The sequence below is a fragment of the Paramacrobiotus metropolitanus genome, unplaced genomic scaffold (genome assembly GCF_019649055.1).
Source record: "Paramacrobiotus metropolitanus isolate TYO unplaced genomic scaffold, Prichtersi_v1.0 Parri_scaffold0000034, whole genome shotgun sequence".
In the NCBI taxonomy this organism is placed as follows: Eukaryota; Metazoa; Tardigrada; class Eutardigrada; order Parachela; family Macrobiotidae; genus Paramacrobiotus; species Paramacrobiotus metropolitanus.
Window position 1 is genome coordinate 512,120 of NW_026570254.1, and position 19,363 is coordinate 531,482.

The 19,363-nt window shown below is 40.7% G+C and overlaps 4 protein-coding genes across 4 annotated transcripts; 1 reads left to right on the forward strand and 3 right to left on the reverse strand.

Annotated features, from left to right (window-relative positions):
- Positions 1–5,844: 5,844 nt before the first annotated feature.
- LOC129589384 (protein Red-like) lies at positions 5,845–11,077 on the reverse strand. The gene is made up of 17 exons (XM_055484131.1): positions 10,886–11,077; positions 10,686–10,778; positions 10,446–10,496; positions 10,297–10,369; positions 9,188–9,285; positions 8,986–9,100; positions 8,702–8,805; positions 8,421–8,643; positions 8,242–8,356; positions 7,975–8,023; positions 7,772–7,883; positions 7,648–7,713; positions 7,421–7,551; positions 7,003–7,069; positions 6,780–6,868; positions 6,421–6,564; positions 5,845–6,326 (listed from the first exon to the last, which is right to left on the reverse strand). The coding sequence occupies exons 1-17, from the start codon at positions 10,897–10,899 to the stop codon at positions 6,296–6,298; spliced, it is 1,575 nt and encodes a 524-aa protein (XP_055340106.1). The 5' UTR covers positions 10,900–11,077; the 3' UTR covers positions 5,845–6,295.
- A 1,119-nt stretch (positions 11,078–12,196) lies between these two features.
- On the reverse strand, positions 12,197–15,122 carry LOC129589341 (protein disulfide-isomerase 2-like). The gene is made up of 2 exons (XM_055484053.1): positions 14,613–15,122; positions 12,197–13,624 (listed from the first exon to the last, which is right to left on the reverse strand). Exons 1-2 carry the CDS (start codon positions 14,956–14,958, stop codon positions 12,438–12,440), a joined length of 1,533 nt encoding a protein of 510 aa, XP_055340028.1. The 5' UTR covers positions 14,959–15,122; the 3' UTR covers positions 12,197–12,437.
- A 284-nt stretch (positions 15,123–15,406) lies between these two features.
- On the forward strand, positions 15,407–17,060 carry LOC129589251 (L-2-hydroxyglutarate dehydrogenase, mitochondrial-like). Its single transcript, XM_055483882.1, has one exon. The coding sequence runs from the start codon at positions 15,545–15,547 to the stop codon at positions 16,898–16,900; it is 1,356 nt and encodes a 451-aa protein (XP_055339857.1). The 5' UTR covers positions 15,407–15,544; the 3' UTR covers positions 16,901–17,060.
- LOC129589250 (tRNA (guanine(37)-N1)-methyltransferase-like) lies at positions 16,928–19,307 on the reverse strand. The gene is made up of 3 exons (XM_055483881.1): positions 19,107–19,307; positions 18,440–18,948; positions 16,928–18,074 (listed from the first exon to the last, which is right to left on the reverse strand). The coding sequence occupies exons 1-3, from the start codon at positions 19,118–19,120 to the stop codon at positions 17,200–17,202; spliced, it is 1,398 nt and encodes a 465-aa protein (XP_055339856.1). The 5' UTR covers positions 19,121–19,307; the 3' UTR covers positions 16,928–17,199.
- Positions 19,308–19,363: the final 56 nt, after the last annotated feature.

A 19,363-nucleotide genomic window follows, 5' to 3' on the forward strand; every position in this document is an offset into this window, starting at 1 on the left:
TCCGTTTTCGCAATTATATACCACGATTAAAAAGATATAGGTGATGTAAGGTGTAAAAAGATTAAATGTGATGATGATGCTGTGGATGAGGGGTTTTTGCATGCTGTAATGAAAAAACACTTTGTGTTCCTATGTTGTCACCGACTTTGTAATACGTGGTGTTGATGACTCACGTTGGTATTCCCACCCGTAGGGAATTCTTAAATAGGTAAGTTGTAAGTTGTACCGTATGTTGCCTTCACCGAAATGTTACGAACTACTTCATATATTATGTTGAAATATTTTGCCTTCAATTATACCACCGTGCAGATAGAGTGCAACGCTGCTTATATTGTACAAGAAAAAGAAAATTACTTTTTTCGCCCGGGCCGGGGCGTGGCGAGGAAGCAACTAAACTGAACAAAATTTCTGTTACTGTTCACGTTTCAACTTGTTAACAAAACTATCAAATTTTTTTCATTGACAATATGAGTAAAATCAGTAAATTAATTATGATGAAGAATATTGCTTTATAAAAAAGCATTCAAAGGTCATCGTGAAAGACATTTGAAAGGATTGCATTTGTTACTTCAAAAAATTGCTATCTTGAAATACCAACTTCACGGATCTCTGACCCAACAATTAGTAACAGTATCTACCACTTTATTGCACTGTCTTCATTATTAGATTTATGCAACAGGTTTTAGCATTTCTTAAATGGGAATATCGTGCATTTCTTGCTGAAATTACACCAGATTAGTCGAAATCAGGTACTTACACTCCAACCGTGGGGTACTCATTTTGGAGTGTACATTTACAGTATACTGTCCACAATCAGCAAGCAAAAACTACATTTTAAAAGATAGAATAAAGAAAAATGGTGCGTGCAAATAGTAATTTTCTAAAGCCCAGTTCATATTAAGTTGTGTGGTTAAAAGAACTGGCATGGCACGCCACACAGCGCGGAAAATATGGTAGTTGAAAATTTGTAGGTTAGCGGTACATATTGAATTCGTCAGGCGTATCCTGTTTCCGAAAACCGCCAGAGTAGAACATACATATCGTACGATATCTTGACGAAGCCGCCGTGATTCCGGGGCAAAGGCAGTACAGCACCACACTGTGCACACACGGCTAACGCCAGCAACAACACGAACCAGCGACACCACTCCTTCCTTCCTGCTGGTGGATGCCACTTCCGCTTTTTTGACTCCAGCTAGTCATCTTCTCACTGGCATACAACGCGCTCCACATATAGCCCCAGTGATATTGAATTCTCCAGAACAAACGTAAATTACGTCAAGTGCATATTACACCGCATGGAATGCGATGAACATCAGCATGCGGTAGACGTTTGCCGGATCACTGTCCCTGCTTCACCCATCGGATTGCTGTGCAATACAGAATATCTATATACAATACATGTGTGACATATATACGTGTGTGCATGAGCACAGTGCACTGACTACACGCAAATATAATATATTGGTACATATATGCGCCTGAGTTGCCATTTGCATCCTGTTGCCGGTAATGTAGATCTGGCTAGCCTGCGCCGCGAAGCTTTGCTGGATGGAGCTCAATCCATAATATACCAAAAACCGCACACTTTATTAAACTATCTACATACACTACCGTCAGTCTGCAAAAGATTTGCTGTGCCATCCGAAGAGTTGTGTATATGCGTGCGTTTTCTGCCTTTCTTTTTCCCAACAGATCAAGTGCAAGATTAACCCACGTCATACAACTTGATCTGCTGTTATTTAAATTAAATCCCAACGACAGCCGCTAGATTGCCCCATCAACAGTAGACCCGTTGTTTACGTTGCCCGGCGCTTCCACCAACCAACCGACCGACCGACGGATCGACTCAGTTGGATTAAATATCTATTTAATATTTGATACCAAAAGGTGAGTCTTCAATAACAATCACACTGTTATCATAATAAACGATCGATCCAATTGCAAATTGATTGATTTAAACGTCTGCATACAACATCGTGCATTTGTCGCGAATACCAAGAAGCTAGCAAAATTTGGTATCATTAAGCAGTATTAACGATAAGTAGCAGTTCTATAAATATATCCAGCTTTTATATAACACTGATTTTTTTATGTAACAGTATTTCGTTCAACACAAAAATATTTATGAAATGTGTGTTCCGAAATTAATGTTACAGGTACTACTTTACCTAAAGATAGATGCTAATTGCAAAGAAAGTTATTGACGAGCGCAGTTATTGACGGCACATAAATAACGGTTGGTTCAGTTAATGTTGCAACAGCTAGGTGATCATCACCTTAGAATCTTTCAAATCCGTACTTTCCCCGGCTGCTGACAGGGCAGGTATTCCTGCCAAACCATAAATGCTACGTATGCCGCAGTAACTGTGCGCTGTACAACCGTTTTTTATGTGTTTTTCTTTTGTCTCAGCACGAAAGGCGAAAAACCAACTGTATTGAAGTTGACTATATAACAATAGTTTTTTCAGTGAAACTATGTGTCGAGAAATGGAATTTATGTGGCATTTGCGAGTGTTATAATTAATTGCAGTACTGCATAATTAGCCTCATGCGGTGATAGCATGTGTCAGTTAACACCTACAACTACAAGACATTAAGCATTACAAATGGGTTATGGATGAACAAATTAAAATTCAACACTGATGGTGTATCTTTCCATTGTCAGAGTGCCTAGACTAAAAAATGTCCAGCCAAGTACAGGCCATGAAGAATCAAGTTAAGCAACTGCGGCAAGAAGCTAGCGTGCAAAGGATTCCCGTCTCCAAAGCGTGCGATGAGTAAGTGTGGCAGCAATTATTATTAACTGTGGATGAATAGAGCCAACATCATAATGCGTTCCGGTATTGTGCTTTTGTCATGCTTTGACGACCGAGTTTGATACTGTAACATCCAGTACTGGTGTATGTATCCGATCTCTCACACAAAATTTTCAGCAACATAAAATTATCAAAACTGAAAAGATAGAGCAATAAATCCAAGCGTTTATTAGAAGCATCTTATGCTTAAGATGATAATATGCAAGTGGGCTGTTTACATTGAAAATCCGATCAATTTTTGTAAGCGTTGTCTCTGCTACCGGTACTGTATGTAATGTATTATGTGTGCCGCTTGTCTGAAGCTGAGAAGTTAGTATACTGTACTAATCAGCGGTGTTGATATCAGACCAAATATGTATTAATACCTGAAAGTTAGTATACGGTTGGTGAATGATTCTCATTTCTCGCAGATGCTATTTGAAAAGTTTTCAAAAGTTTTCTAAAATATTATTTTCTTGTGAGACACAAGAAGGTTTTAGCATGCAGAGGATGTGTCGGGCGCCGTAATTCGCAGTCAAATGGTATTTCATTGGAAGAATAGTGTATCCTGCGCATTAGCGGAAATTTGAGCTGGAACGAGCTGGTCACCAGGGGTTTTCAAGACTGCTTAAGCTTTCCGTGTGGGTATTCTGGCTAACGAACGAGAAGGATTGAGCTAGATAACTGATTGACAGAAATCTGTGACATGTATAGTACACGTACTTGAGTAGGATAACATCAGCCGCCGCCACCGTCCGACTGCAGTAGCACAGCCGGGAAAAAGATTATGCGCAGTTATCTCATTTTGGCCCACGCGCACAACAACACAGTGCACTACGGAATACAGATGGAGCTCATAAGCTAGCAGCCCATTCTCCCGGTAGGAAACAAATCGCTTGTAATCGTTTGCATAGGCCACAAAAGGAACAGACGGACACATGAATGCGACATGGCCATATTCTGTAAACAGTGTTTATTGATAAATCTGTTTGCACAGCAACATCAGGCGCTCCAACAAACAATGACATTAAAACCTTTCATGCTCCAGATAGCATAAAGTCTTCATTCAAATATACATCAAGGAAAACAAATTGATCGATACCTACTTAACTCTGTACAATCCCATTACAGCCGCTGACTATGCATACAAATATCGTGTATATATACAAGTTTTATAATGCAGGAACTCGCATATGTGGAAATTAATATTCCAGACTAATAAGTGTTGTTAGGGGAAATGTATAAACAGCGTTAGTATCTGGATTAGTGTTTGATAATTGGCTTATTACGTGTGTTTATTTTAGCGAAAGCGCCATAAGAAAGTTGGTTTGAATACTTGTACTTGTATTTCCAAATTATGCTATATATGTTGTTCGTAGGTTGCATCATTGCATCGTTCCAGTAGCGAATGAATTATTATTATCGAAGATTCATTTTTATTTAGAACGAGTCAGTGGTTGCACAGAATTAAGAAGCCGCACATAAACAAAAATGCGGAATTGTAGAATTGTAAAGCAATATTTTTGAAATGCGTTTAACTGACTTTCATAGACGGCTTAATTACAAAAATAATCTCCTGCAGCGAAGATAGAAGACAAATGCATACCTTAAATAACTTCAAAATTCCGGTATCATCAGATCGCTCGCGTTGTAATATGTCGCGAACTTTGTTTTTTTATTGCTTTTCGAGTTTTCGAAGTAGACGCTTATAAACTCTATGGATTTTTGGAATCCATAGGGTGTATACGAAGGAATACGAAGGACAGCATAGTGATTAAGTAAACTTTTTGCCTTATACACATTTCAGTACATGCGCCCAAATTAGGTTGCATATATTAGAACCCAAGGATTAGTTTGCGATCGGAAAGTTAATTTTATGCATGAAACTTTGCGAGATCGTCTTCTACCACGGAAGCGTGTGGAGCGCTCGCTTTGTTCGCGAACGTCGGGAATATCTGACGGAATGGTTAAGTTGCAATATGTAATGGATAATCGGTTTGTCAGTATTTTTCTTCTTTATGACTCGCTGTCAGAAACCGGCATCTTATTGCGCCGTAAATATCCAGCCATTACGTGCACAGGAGCACTGCGTGACCGGCACGATGGTCAGCGACACAACATACGCGTTCATTCAAATAATTATTACGTGGGCAATTTCACTTCAGAATCTCAGGAAATGAACAAATTAAAGTTAAGACACGTTTATGGATGACGTCTAACTTTGGCTGAGGCTCTTACACTGAGAACTGGCCAATAATATTGACACGCGACTGGTAAAAAGTGACCTCTAGCGAGTACAGAAGCGAACATTCAAGCTTGTCTACGTTTGTCTCTATATAAAATACTGTATGTGCTTAATTACTCGACTTTGTACGCTGGACTATGCAATTTTGCAGTCTGATCCGATTCTGCCAAGATAACCAAAAAACCGATGTGCTGGTGCAAGGAATTTCCCAATCCGAAAACCCATTCAAGGAAACAAAGGGATGCACCGTTTTATGATACAACCAAATGGTTAAGCCTTGGAATCACGGACTGTTTTGTATGGTTACTTACATTTGTTAGACGGTTACTGTCGTTTTCCATAATAATATCCAATCCTATATATGTAAAAATGGATGCGATCATAAGCGTTGACCGGTATTATTTTGATAGAGAGTTAACGGACCCTGATATTGTTTCCTGGCATTTTTAGACAAAAAATAGTTGGAGGAAATATTTGTACAAAATTCTAACTGCAGTCCCAAAGTGTCGATGTTAATTGTTATGTACATCACAGGGTAACTGGGGCACACACAGTGACACACCTGACGGTATTACTCGTATTACAGTAATAATAATCCTCGTGACCCTATAAATCTGGAGTAGTTGTGGTACTGTTGCGCGTAAGCGCTCGTACTTCTACTTTTTTAGTGGTGTGTGGTGAAAGAAACGGCCAAAAATTCCAGTGAAACGTTAATAAAAAAACTTTTTGAAATTCAAATATTTCAAAAACAGTTTTCCGAAACTTAAAATATAATACGATAACGGTATATGTAGAAATAAGCCGACACGGATCTGTTATATTTAGCGGATTCTCTAGAGTCAATCCGGGCACTACATCTGACAGATTGTCGGGATTTGATCTATGATCCAGCCCGAAAAACAACTTCCCGATTTCAACTTTCCCGACAACTATAATGCGCTAATAACAATAAGCACACAAAACCGCAATTCCTCCGATACCGCGGACGCATTACGCCGATCAGTCCGTTAAATATTCATAAGAAGCTGTCAAGTGAAAACATCGAAAGAGAGTAAAACATTCCCCATCAAAGACCACTTTACTTTGGCATGCCAGTGTCGCACACACCGCCAATATGATCAGCCATGCGTAAAGCGAATCCATACCACTAATTCCCGTCCCGAACACTCCAGTGCAGAAAATGAATAGGGGACTCTCTGTGTGTGTACGTGTACAGACTGACAGACGAGACTGTCCTCTGGTCGCAGTGCCATCATTCATTTCTAGCCCTTTTCGATTCACCACTGCAATTTGGCGAAAAGAGGAAAACTCAATAGCAATGCATCTTCATGATCCGCAATTATGATGCTTCGACTGTCGTGACATACTACAACTTACTGGAAATCTCCCCCGTCTTTGCGTTTCTGGATGAGTGCACTAATTTTTGTCCATTCACTATTAATTTTTGCTTTTTCATTTTTCGTGGAACTCTTGGCTTTTTTTCGCCCATCCGTCATCTTGACACCGTACTGGAAGGCCGCTCTAAAAATGTACTTCAAATTAGAAAGATATTACTGCTCCATGCGCGCCTACACACAGATATTCAGAAAATATTCCAACGCTACGCGTGATGCGACATTTAATACTTCGATGTAAATCGTATTAATTACAGACAGTGTTTAATTCCGTACGGGTACAGCACAAAGAGATTAGAATAGAGCAACCGAATAATTGCCAGTCTCCTGACATATCCTTACTTGGGCAAAGCTTCCCTCTGAGCCATATAATTACTGTAATCCTCGTCCGTATCGAAAGCTTTTCGGCTGATTGCGCTCTTGTTGTTACCCTACAAAAACGCAGCCGTAACGTCAAGGGTATAGTGCCACACATGTGCAATTGTACAGCGACTGCCAGCCCAGCTAATTGCCAACGGGCTCAACACACGATACACTATTCCTGTCTTAAAAGATAATTCCTTACATGATCCATTTTACTCAGATCATCATCCTCATCACTATCCACCGCCGCCTCCAGAGCTTCATGAAATCTGAAGAAAGAAAAATACAGCACATTTAAATGGCCGTAATCCGTCTCAAACGGCACATGCAATCGCCTACAGCTGCAGACTATTGAGACAAGATTCGCAATATCGTCACCTGATCCATTCATATACACAAACTATTCATGAATTCTACAATTATAGTTCTCAATATGCAATGTACGCCGTGGGTGCATCTTAAAAACCGTTTTGAATAAATTCATATTTTCTGAAACAGCCTGATTAAAAGCAAAACATTCTGACAACTAGGGTAGATCGGTAGGGCTAAATCGGTCAGTGAGCCGGAGATCGGCGTCTAAGGCTATGTTAAGTAATTAACGATGTTCACATAAGACCAACCCAGGATAACATTCAGCATAGCTATCCGGTCCGCTTTCAACTCGCAGCCGATTCATTTCCGGTCCCGCAGCACTGGCCTTAGAAATTCCAACTTCTGATTTACCGTTCTCGGCAATGTCGAGTTTCTTGGCCTGAAGGAATCCAAAAAACCGTGCATATAGACAACATGTATTGAAGTACCATGAGCATACTTAAAAATGTTAAGCAATAATTTTCGATAAACTTACCGCGCCAATGACGTTTCGGATGTACTCGTGATCTTTTTTCTGTTTTTCCTCAGCAGTTTCGTTAACCTTTGCAAACCCACAAATTATTCATATACGCAAAACTTTTATCAAATCAGCTACGTACGATTGCGCCTTCGGGTTTTTTGAAATAAGCGGCTTTCACTTCACTGTCACCGGGTCGAACGAATAATTTAGTGGTAGTTGGTTTATAACTTCCATCGTCATCATCAAATATACTGCATCCATAAACAGTATGTGTAAACTTAAGATCAAAACTTCGAATGTAGTGATGAAAGACAAATAATTAAAACTAAAAAATTTACTGACCTTTCTCCAGGTGGTTTGCTTTGAGGAAGAGTTTTTGGATCAACGAACGCTGAAAAGGGCCAAAAACGACATTACATCCACAACGAATGTTGATCTAAGAAGACTACACTGAAATAGATGTTTATTAACTTTACAAAAAACACCTTTGATCAAAGCACAAAGCACATATGTTGTATTCTTTACTAGTGACACAGCAGACTTTGAATAAAAAAAAATCAAAGAGAAGATAAGAAATTATTAATCAACACTCAGAAACAGTACTTCTACCTAGTTTTTTTTCTTTCTTCGATTTCTTTGACACTCGGATGCCTTGCCGCAAGTGAGAAAGGATCTGGGTTAACTTTTCTATTACAATATGATGATCCGCATGTTTATCCGGTCCCTAAAAACCGGACAATTTTAAGCGACGAAGTCAGTGGATAGAATTTAATGTTTTAAAATCTTACTTCCTCTTGCCGCAATTCTGCTTTACTGCGCAGCAGCGTGGTCGGTGTTTCCCAGTTACCAAATTCATCATCCAAATCCCATAGAAACGCCATGCGTCCAGGTATGAAAAACTGATTCCGCTGGGGGATTTCTTGATTGAACAGGATATTGTAGACGTTTTTCGCTAAGCGTGTTTTGAATTCCGGTGTTTTATCCTGTTCGCTGAGCTTTGTCGCAGGTTTTCTACAAGATTAACGCCCAAATTCTATGCACCGTCAAGGGGCATACAAGAAAGTACTACTTTGATAAAAGATCCTTGGCCGATTTTTTAGTTTTTGGCGCTTCCTCCTCTTCTTCGACTGCAGGCTGGCTTTCCTCCTCTTTACTATCAAGCTCCGCTTTCACCTACAAGGTACAACAACCATTAATTAAGTGAGATCATTGGTAAGCTGAAATAACGCGTGCACACATGAGTCACACTGCACACACATTCAGAAATGAGTAAGTAAGCCAACATTTACCGTAACTTTTCCGTTTCTCTTAGCAGTTGACGCAAAACAAATTTTAATACAACCCTACTCGTACCTTTTGCAGAAGCGCATAATCCAGCCCTTTCACGAGATGGGTGTGCTCAATGTCACCACCCAAAAATTTGGATTCCTCTATAATCTTCCTACGGCGTTCGGCTGCGTCCAGACCACTAATTTTAAGAAGAACATGCATTTTACTGAATGGTAAAGAGTAAAGGCCAGCGGAACAACGACGAACGATATTTATCCAGTCTTACGATTGAAAATCCGGTGCAACCGCTTTGTAGCCTGCTGTAGCAGCCAACATGATAAGCTGCTCATGATCCTGCGTAGCCAGCTCACGGCGTTCTTTGGCCTAAAATAATGTACGCACTCGACAAAAACTTTTTAAATGGTCCACGATATTAGCCAGCCACCGGAAAAATGCCCCTTATATTGTCATACAAAGGACATTCCAAAATAATTTTCCTACTTTGTATCTCCTTCAAAACGCATTCAGCTTTTATTAGCCATATCGTTAGGAAAGTCCTTCACTAAGGAACCGAAACAAAACATAACTCACCTAAACTCCACTAAAACAGAAAAAAACTGCGGAGAAAACCATGAAGGGTCTTACGCACTTTTTCACGTGATTTCCATGGACTAATTTTGCAATTTTTCTCAATCGCCTCACAAGTTTTTGAGAAACAAAAAATGTGGTAACGTTAGAAATTCTTTCTTCTAACAAGAGATTTTAAAATAAAATGATGTGGTCCATCCGCTTGTGAGGGAAAATTGAAAGTGTCTGGGAGTAGGTACCAAAACAGAAAGCTTCTTAGCATCCTTACGGTAAAAAAGTGACAAAATTCATTAAAAAAATTTATTTGTGCCGGTGAGAAGTAAACTTCTTTGGTATCTTAGGTGCGCACGAGTGGCCATAAAATGCGTTTCTTTTAATACATAGAACGATGTATTCACAGAAGCGAGAAGGCTAAAACCGAGAACTTTGGTGTCCTACAAAAAATAAATGTTTACCTCAAACTCGGAGCTTTTCAAAGCGTTCTGCTAACTTCGTAATAACACTAACACTATTTGCAGTTGATACTTAAAAGTAATCGTCGAAATAATTTCAAAGACGAAACTGACAATAAAAGAATGATTTCCAAAAAGGACCTGAAAAACTGCAAACGTACCTCAAGTTTCGGTTTTCGTTTTCCTATTCTTCACCGAAACTTTTAATTGTCGTTTCCTCGGATAGGTTACATAATGGTTTATCCAAGAAAAATATATCATTTCTGTATTGTGTCAACTGACGGAGAGGTAAAACAGGGAAAATTATTTTTGGAATGTCCTTTGTAGTATGATATTATTCATTATTCAACTGTACTCGATCACGGTAGTGAGAATCTGGTGTCGGTGGTGGAGCCCCTTCTTCATTTGGAAATTTTGGCGCTGGAGGACTAAAGTAACAAACAAAAAGAAATGTACAATAACTAGTTAGCGCAAAAAATCAAGCAAATCGGAAGCACAACTCACACTCGTTTCTTTTGGGGTCTGTACTTGGCCTTCCTATCTGAACCAATGGACCTGAGTGCAAAAAGGACAAATAAGAAACTGAAAAGCGTCAGCAAGAAACAGAAAAGTGTAAAGTACGAAAGAAAACACATAATCAAGAAATAAACCAAGTGGACTTAGTTTTATTGATCTTATACTACTTATGGAATAAAACAGCAAGCTGCCAGTCCTAACACTATTTTACTGCCTTGATTGACTTACGACGGAGTTGATGGTAGGGATCCAGAAGGCTTCTCATCGGATCTAGGTGTCATTAAGATCTTCCGGAAATCCGCATTTGTCATCCGCACGGACCTATATAATTCGCGATTATCATTAGAACCACCGAAAATAAAGATCACAATTCACGGGACTTCATATCGCAAGGAATACAGTGGCACAAAAACACAGCAAGAACTTACTCAGAACCTGCCATGGTTAGCTTCCGAAACGACTATTATGCCACAAATAATAGAATATGCGCACAACTCGCAATTCGAGGCAAGAACTTCCTTCGTAACTTTAAAAACTTCCGAATAAAAAAAACGGAAAAAAGTCAAAAGACGTATTTCAAATTTCTTTTCGGTTTAGTCGTTTACGGCTGGCAAAATACAGGGCAATAATCTTCCTGCATTCTCTAATAAGTACTTATGGTCACTACGGTGGCAGGAATTCAGGTGAGAGCTGCCTCGGGCGGTGCATTTCGACTTGGGCCATTGAACGATGAACGTACGTACTATTAACGTAACAACGGTACTTTGCAAAGTTTGCATTATGCAGTCATGAAATATCTATATTAATTTTAAGCTACTAGCGGTGGTTGCGAACCACATTATTGCACGAGCGCGAGCGCCAATATCATTGGGAAATTTTATTGGGATTGTGGAATTGGAAAAGCGTGACGTACGCTCTTCGTGGCGTCGGACAAATTTTATGCTCTTGACGAAGACTTACTGCAGCACCTCGCGCTTCGTGCAAATTATTGAAAATATTTTATGAAACTTTTTAGTGGTTGGTATGCCTTACCATTAGTAGTGTCTGACGGCGCTCTCATTGAGTTGTTATCGATCAGTTTGAAGTTTCAGGCAATACGGACGTTTGCAACTTTGCATTTTAAAATTGATATTTTTGTAATTAAAAGTAATTTAAATTATTACTTCGATTTTTTGAAATTTCATGTTTTTGTAATTTCTTGCAATGGCATGTGTATTATTTATTCATTTGATAATTTTGATTGTTTGTGTACAGAATGCTACTGTACTTGTGAAGTGTAACGGATATAATATGGGAACAGACACCGTGAATGTGGTAAAGCTTAAGATGTGCAATAGTCAACAGGTAATTATTACATTAGTCTACATACTTATTAAATTCAGCCACTGACAGTTTTTTGTGATATTTTCAGTAGAAATTTGAATTTGATGCAACTTCCAAAAATGTACAACATAAATCACAAGCCATATGAAGCCATAAACCCACATAAACAGCAATAATGTTTATGTATGGCACAATGAAGTCACATAAGAAAGTGGCGTTATTGCTCTTTCAAGCAAATTGGAGGAAGAAAGCATAAGCTTAAAACTTAGCATCGAACTTTTAAGCAGACGTTTCAATGATTTTACAAAGTTTCGCATGCAGATTGAAACTGTGATTAACAGCACAAGTGAAACGTCAAGATTTTCAACCGGTACAGGTTGATGAAAAGTGGAAGCGGAAAACCGTGTAATCACAACTCACAACCGCATTTTGTTAGACAAGACTGTATTATGAAAGACCGGAAAAGAAATCAAGCGAAACGAGCGATGTCATCAATACACTGTCGTTTTTTATGGTTTTAAAATTAATTTGAATATAAATACGCGCAAATGATAAAAACTGCCAGTTCCAACACTAAGACACCAGATAAAACAACAAAAATGACAACGGAAACGTGAAGAATGTCAAAAAAACAACCAAAAAAAGCCCGAAAAGTGACTAAAGTTCTTCCTTAACCTTATCCTTCTTGTCTTTCTTAACCTCCTTCACTTCATCATCATCCTCATCAAGATCGTCATCTTCTTCACCTTCTTGTTCTGCAGCAGCCTTACCGAATTCTCCACCAGATTCCACAAATTTGGTCAAACCTTCCAGTGTTCGCTCACCATTGTATTCAACGACTTGGTTATCTCCCTTCTTGTATAACTTGATTGTGGGGAAGGAATCGATCCTGGTATGTTCCAGTTCGTTAGCGGTGGCATCCATCTTAGCAATGACGACATCATCGCGAGACTGGAATTTTTCTCCGAGTTCATCGTAAATTGGGGACAGCTTCTTGCAGTGTCCACACCACGGAGCATAGAATTCCACCAAGACATCCTTCTTCTTATCGAAAGCCACTTCGTCGAAATTCTTGCCAACCAAAACTTTGACAGGTTGCGCATCCCAGTCTTTGGGAACCTCCTGGGAGTTCAGGTGGGGCTTGAGCTTGCCAGCCAAATAATCATCAATGAAGACCTTGAGCTTCTCCGGGTTAAGTTCAGCAACATCTGGCTTATATTTGACCAACTGATCAGCCAGGGAAATGAGGCGGACGGCAGGGAAATCTTCCTTCTGGAGGCCAAAGAATTCAGTAATTCTTGAGTTCTCCTCGTTATCGATGTTGACGAAGACAAACAAAAGCTTGTTCTTGTAACCTTTGGCCAGTTCGCGAACGCTGTCGTTGATGCGCTGGAAGTTTTCGGCATCCTTGCTCATGAAGATCAGCAGATGGTTTTTGAGATCTCCAGAGAAGATGCGCTGGGCTGAGTTTTGGTTGAATTCAATGAACAAGGGTAACGAGTTCTCCTTGACGAACGAGATAATCTTATCTTTGGTGAAATCAGCGGTGTGTTCGGCACGCAAGTCATCAAACTTCTTGAAGAGGACAACACGATCGCCTTTGACTTTGTATTCATCAGCAATGGCTTTATCAGTGACGAAGCCAAATTCGACGTCATCGAAGGCACGCACGGCTTCCACGAAGGCTTTCGCGGCATCACTGTCTTCAGAGTCAAAAAATCCAACGACAGCCACTTCGCGATCACCAATAAACGTCTTAGCGGCTTCCAAGTCGGCAAACTTGGCAGCCGGGAATCCGGTTTTCTTCTTCAGCCACGTGATAATGCCTTCAGCTTGCCTTGGGCCTAAAGGAAAAAAAAATCGTCATTTCTCGAAACTGAACGAGCCTTGAAAACTTTTCACTAGTAAAACAGTTACAATTTCTCTAAACTTTTAATTATAAATAACGCGACCTTATACATGTACTACGTTTTCGCATTCGCTACATATTACTGTAATAAAGAACACATCCAATGCCGATGTCTTCTTGTGTCAATAAACAAGACGACTAACCATCCACCAACCTTGACCTGGTTTTTTTAAAATTCAGCTTCTACTAAAGAGTAACGATATCTATCATATCGCCTGAGCGCTATTTTTATTAGGGTAGTTCTTATAAACGTTCCGGCACAACTGACTGGCAAATTAATTAATCAACCAAAATGCAGAACAAAAACTTTGAAGCTGCGCTGTCATGGGCAGTTTACGAGGATTTATAGAAACTCGCACAATAAATGCTGTCACACTTTACTGACGCGCGGTTTGCGAGGCCTTATGTTAAATGTCACACGCCTAAATAAACAATATACATCTGTGTGATGCCACGTCGTCGATGGACCCTGATCAGCAAAAAACAGAATGACTCCAACTAGCATAGTTAACCGCTAATATCAGATAAACTTTTAACAATTCATTTTCTTGAAATCATTAGTGCGAGGCTTTAAAAACCTTCTGTAATCTGCAAATCTCAGGAAGCAGACACCGACTAATGAGACAACTAACAAAAATGCTGTAAAATAAATCTATAAAGTTAAGACCTCTCCCGTTCTCAATCAACTCCTGACTATTACAAACGTGAACACGAAATTTTTAAATCGATAAGTCGATAAAATACAAGCAAACAGGTACTACGTAAAAGCGTTGACAGTGGCTGAAAAATCGCTCAAGCATTCCACAAGTCTCATCCATCCGAAATAATAAAAATGTATAGATCTCAGGATTTCTTTAGCACAAACTGACAAACACATGGTAATGTGCAATCATATAATCAGATACTTAGCTTTACTGACGTACCGTTATATTCAGATTCCTGTCCGTCTCGGAAGAACTTGAGAGTAGGGTATCCGCGCACGCCATACTTCTGAGCCAATTCATTCTCAACCGTAGCGTCGACCTTGCCCAGTTTGATGGCACTGTTCTCCTCCTTCAGCTTGGTGGCGGCTTTGGCAAACTCGGGAGCCAGGGCTTTGCAATGGCCGCACCATGGAGCGTAGAACTCCACAAGGATATCGGTGTGTTCCTTCAGGGCGGCTTCGAAGTTATCCTTCTCGAGGACCAGCACGTTCTCTTCTTCCTTGATCTCGGCGGCGAAAACAGCTGCCGCAAGGAAAACTATCGACAAAAGTGATATTCTAGACATTCTCCAACGACGTCTCCCTGAACTGATGGTGTTAATATGTTTTAATGTTAAGGATCAAGAGGTTAATTAAAATTAAAACCACAGTCCAGGCAGGAGAAGAGAAAAGTAATGAAGAAGATGACGGCGGTGCACCTACTTGTACCCTATTACTTATGCGGAAACTTTGGTTTCATTTTCATGGTGATTTGCAGCCGGCTAGGCAATAGGCATGCGCGTGGCGTAGACGTATTGGCCTGAAATGAATTGAACACCGCCCTAGACTGACACGAACCGACAATGACTCATCCACTCACCACTGCCATACGGCATTACGGCATACGTGTGTCGCCGTGTCATATGCTCCAGAATGACCTGTAGCCGCTGCTCTATGTAAAAGCATACGTAACCGCCGCCAGTAGTGGTCCCGAATTCCAGAATTTTTGGATTCATTATTGATTATTGCTTATTCATTATTTTTTTGGACTAGACTCCACAAACGGCGTAAATTTTTTAGTGCAGAAAATTTTATTCTGCAAAGTTGCATTTTTTCATTGTAATTCTGGAATGTTTGAGGTTTAGACTGTAATTGTATTATCAAGTTTTCAAAATGTTGGCATCTCTTCGAAGTTCGACCATTGAGTTTTGTGCAAAAACTCGAATAACAAGTTATTCGTATCCATCGCTGCGTTGCATGTCCACAGTGCCATCTTCGAGTTCGGACCTGCAGTGTGATTTAGCCGTTGTAGGTGGTGGAATCGTGGGAGCAGCTACGGCCTACAAAATTTCCCAACTACCTCGTTCTAAGCCTTTGAAAATCCTGATTCTGGAAAAAGAAAATGCCTTAGCAAAACATCAGACTGGCCGTAACAGCGGCGTTATTCACAGTGGAATCTATTATAAACCTGGCTCACTGAAAGCCAAAATGTGTGTGCGTGGACTCGATCTGATGTACGATTACTGTGATAAGAACCACATTCCATACATAAAGACGGGAAAACTTATTGTTGCAGTCGAAGAGGAGGAAATACCACGGCTGCTAAAACTGTATGAAAATGGCAAAGTGAATGGAGTGCGAGATTTACAGCTGATCGACGAGAAGGGAATTAAGGAGCACGAACCACATTGCAGAGGCATTAAGGCACTTTTATCACCACATACAGGAATCGTGGATTATAGTCTGGTCACCAAATCCTTGGCCGATAGCGTTGCTCGAAGCGGGGGAGAAACAGTGTTGAATTTCGAAGTGGTAAAATTCCAGTCCGCTCCAGAGGAAGGAAAAGTCCAGCTGATCGCATCGGACGGACGAGTTGTGCATTGCAAAGGAGCTGTCGTTTGCGGGGGGTTGCAGTCTGATCGGCTTGCGGTCTTGTCTAACTGTCCACCAACACCAAAAATTGTCCCCTTTCGTGGCGATTATTTACAGTTGAAGCAGGGAAAACGCCATTTGGTTCGCGGGAATATCTATCCGGTTCCTGATCCGCGGTTTCCCTTCTTGGGTGTGCATTTCACTCCACGGATGGACGGGAATTTATGGCTGGGCCCGACCGCAGTATTCTCCATGGATAGAGAAGGTTACAACATGTTCAGCTTCCGCTTTAGAGATATGTGGGAAGCTGTAACGTTTCCCGGCTTTTTGAAAATGGCTGCGCGTTACACTCGTTTTGGTCTGGCGGAGATGTGGCGCAACGCATATATTCCCGCACAAATCAAACAGTTGCAGAGATATATACCAGAGATAACGACAGCCGATGTGGAAAGGGCGCATTCTGGCAACAGAGCACAAGCACTGGACAGTGATGGAAATTTAGTGGATGATTTCATTATCGATACCGCTGAAGATGAATTGGGTAAAAAAGTCGTTCACGTTAGGAATGCTCCTTCACCGGCTGCGACTTCGTCTCTAGCTATAGCCGACCACATCGTTGATACGGTTTCGAAGAAGTTTAAATTTCTTAGCGCTTGAAATGTGATGTTTAATTGTGAAATGATATACTCGTATAATTTACTGCATGCAATAGTTTCGCACTGAACCCTGAAGTATTACAGAACGGTGTTTACGTTTTACCTGTTTTACATGATAAAACTAAGCTCAGTGATTTATCAATAAAAAGAATACCGCGCTCTCATTACATACTATAAGAAACGATGAAGTTAAACAAATTCAGTGCGACAAAAAAACCACCGTGGTCCGAAGAAAGAACATCGACAGCATCGTACAAATCATCGCAGACAACACAGTCACACGTGTACGACTCATTCAGTTTATGAGTGCAGTCTTCTTCGCTTAGTCCCAACATGATCCGACTCGTGCGCATTTTGTTCGGACGTTCCTGATTCTTCGACTGCATTATCCATGAGCAAATGTACCAACCCAGGAGGCCGCATTAATACTTCGAAAGGGACGCGAAACTGTAACATTAGCATGAACTTATTAGGGGCCACTTGCCTAACGATTCGTTGTGAAATTTTGCTCTCATCCAAGGAGTATCCCAGATTTCTTCTTACTCGTCCCGCAGGAGTAAGAGGATCCGTATCCTTCTCGAAGCAGTAAAGGCAGACCGTCGGCGGGCGATGGACATGCTCCTGGAATTCGTGTCCGTGCAGCAGTCCGTTAAATTCATTAAGGAATTCATCAGCACATGCAGGAAGATTCATGGCAAACCGCAAATCAGCCCCCGGATCGTTGGCATATCTTTTAAGCATATCCTCTTTCACTACTGTTTTGATAAATTCCCTAGCATCCATGTTATAAGGGACGACATTATGCGAGACGTTATTGACAGCGATATTTTTCTGCAGCCACTGATAGGAAGCCGGATTTAAGTCGTTTGCCAGCACGGTGCATCCCTTCTTTCCCGCCGGGATAGCAAATGGACCGATGCCGGCGAATATGTCGTATAAGATCGTGTCCGGCTGCAAATCTTTAACCAACCGCTCGTGTTCCGAACTAAGCCGCGGATTCCAGTACACATGCGCGTAATCAACATGGAATGTGCAACCATTTTCCTTCGAAACGGCGACTAGATCGCTTTCTCCAGCAAGCAGCTCGTAGTTTATATTCCGGAATTCCGACTCAATATTCGAGGACTTATTGATCACAGATCGAGCATTTGGAGTTTTCTCCAGTAAAATCGCACCTAAACAAATTAAATTAAGCAGTGCAGAAATATAAGCATGCGGCTAACGCAAACAAAAAAATTTCCGGTTGGTCTAATGACAACAATCTTGTAATTAAAAAGCCGAAAACAAAGAACAATCAGGGCACAAGGAATTACGCATCAGAGAGGGATGATGAAATGAGAGCGTATTTTCAACAACTACAGTAACAGGAATGTGAAACGAAAAGTAAGTATATTTAGGTTGCTTTAATAGGAACAACAATAGTAATAATTTTTTTAAGGTGAGTGAAAAACGCCCCACTGTTTTGCGCCAGATTGCATAGTTGTTACAAAATTTCATAGACAACAATATGAGTTTGTTTTTTTAACGTAGTACTGCATACCTATCAGACGCTTGTACGGCTCATGCTCGTCTCGAAGATTCAAATGGATGATATGTCCCACTCTGCTGAAGCCAGAGACACTCGGAGCTGAATCGCCAAGGATAGCCGAAATAATTTCATGAGCACCCCAGCTGTCGTAGTTGAGCGTCACACTCTCCTTGCGCAAGGATTCCCTCGATATTCCCTTGCTTTCCAGAAATGTCCGATGCTTGGCCTCAAGAGAGTCCCACTCTTGCACCGTGTCGGGATTCAGGACTAGTCTTTTCTCCTCTTCGCTGTCCTGAACAGTCGAAATAAATCGCTTTATCCTCATAAGATATTGTTTTATCGTATAGCGAACGTCCGGAATCCGAAAAGAATCCGCCGGGATATACAAGCACGGCACTTGTATGTCCTTCACAAACAGGCTTTTATCCAGCTCTTTCATGCCGCGCACGGCAGCCGGAGGAGTTAAAATGGAGGTCGACATCTTGCGCCAAAGAGTGGTGACTGGCCGATATTTCCAGGTGCTGGCAAACAGAAAAATGCTGCATTAATTTTCGACCGAAGACATAATGCAAAGTCTAAATAAAACTTATAATAATAATTATTATAAATTATAATTTATGTACGAGTACGTATCAACTTAATCATTAATGTGCAGGGATTAACGATAAGTTACACTTACAGCTGAAAAATCATGGATGACCATAAACCGAAGACAATCCCGCTTCCGACATTCACTCAAAGCGGACGGTTCTTTCGCAAAACAAATAAAAAACAAATCTATCGCATAAAGTTCCAAACAAATTACCCAGATAAAAAAGTGGCGAAGGGCGACAAGTTGAACTTGCAAAGCCTGCACCTGTCCCGTCCACCGTGGCGGCTGTTAGTTACACCAATTGTCTCCAGAGCGTGCCTCCATCAGCGCGCGGTCGTAGAAAA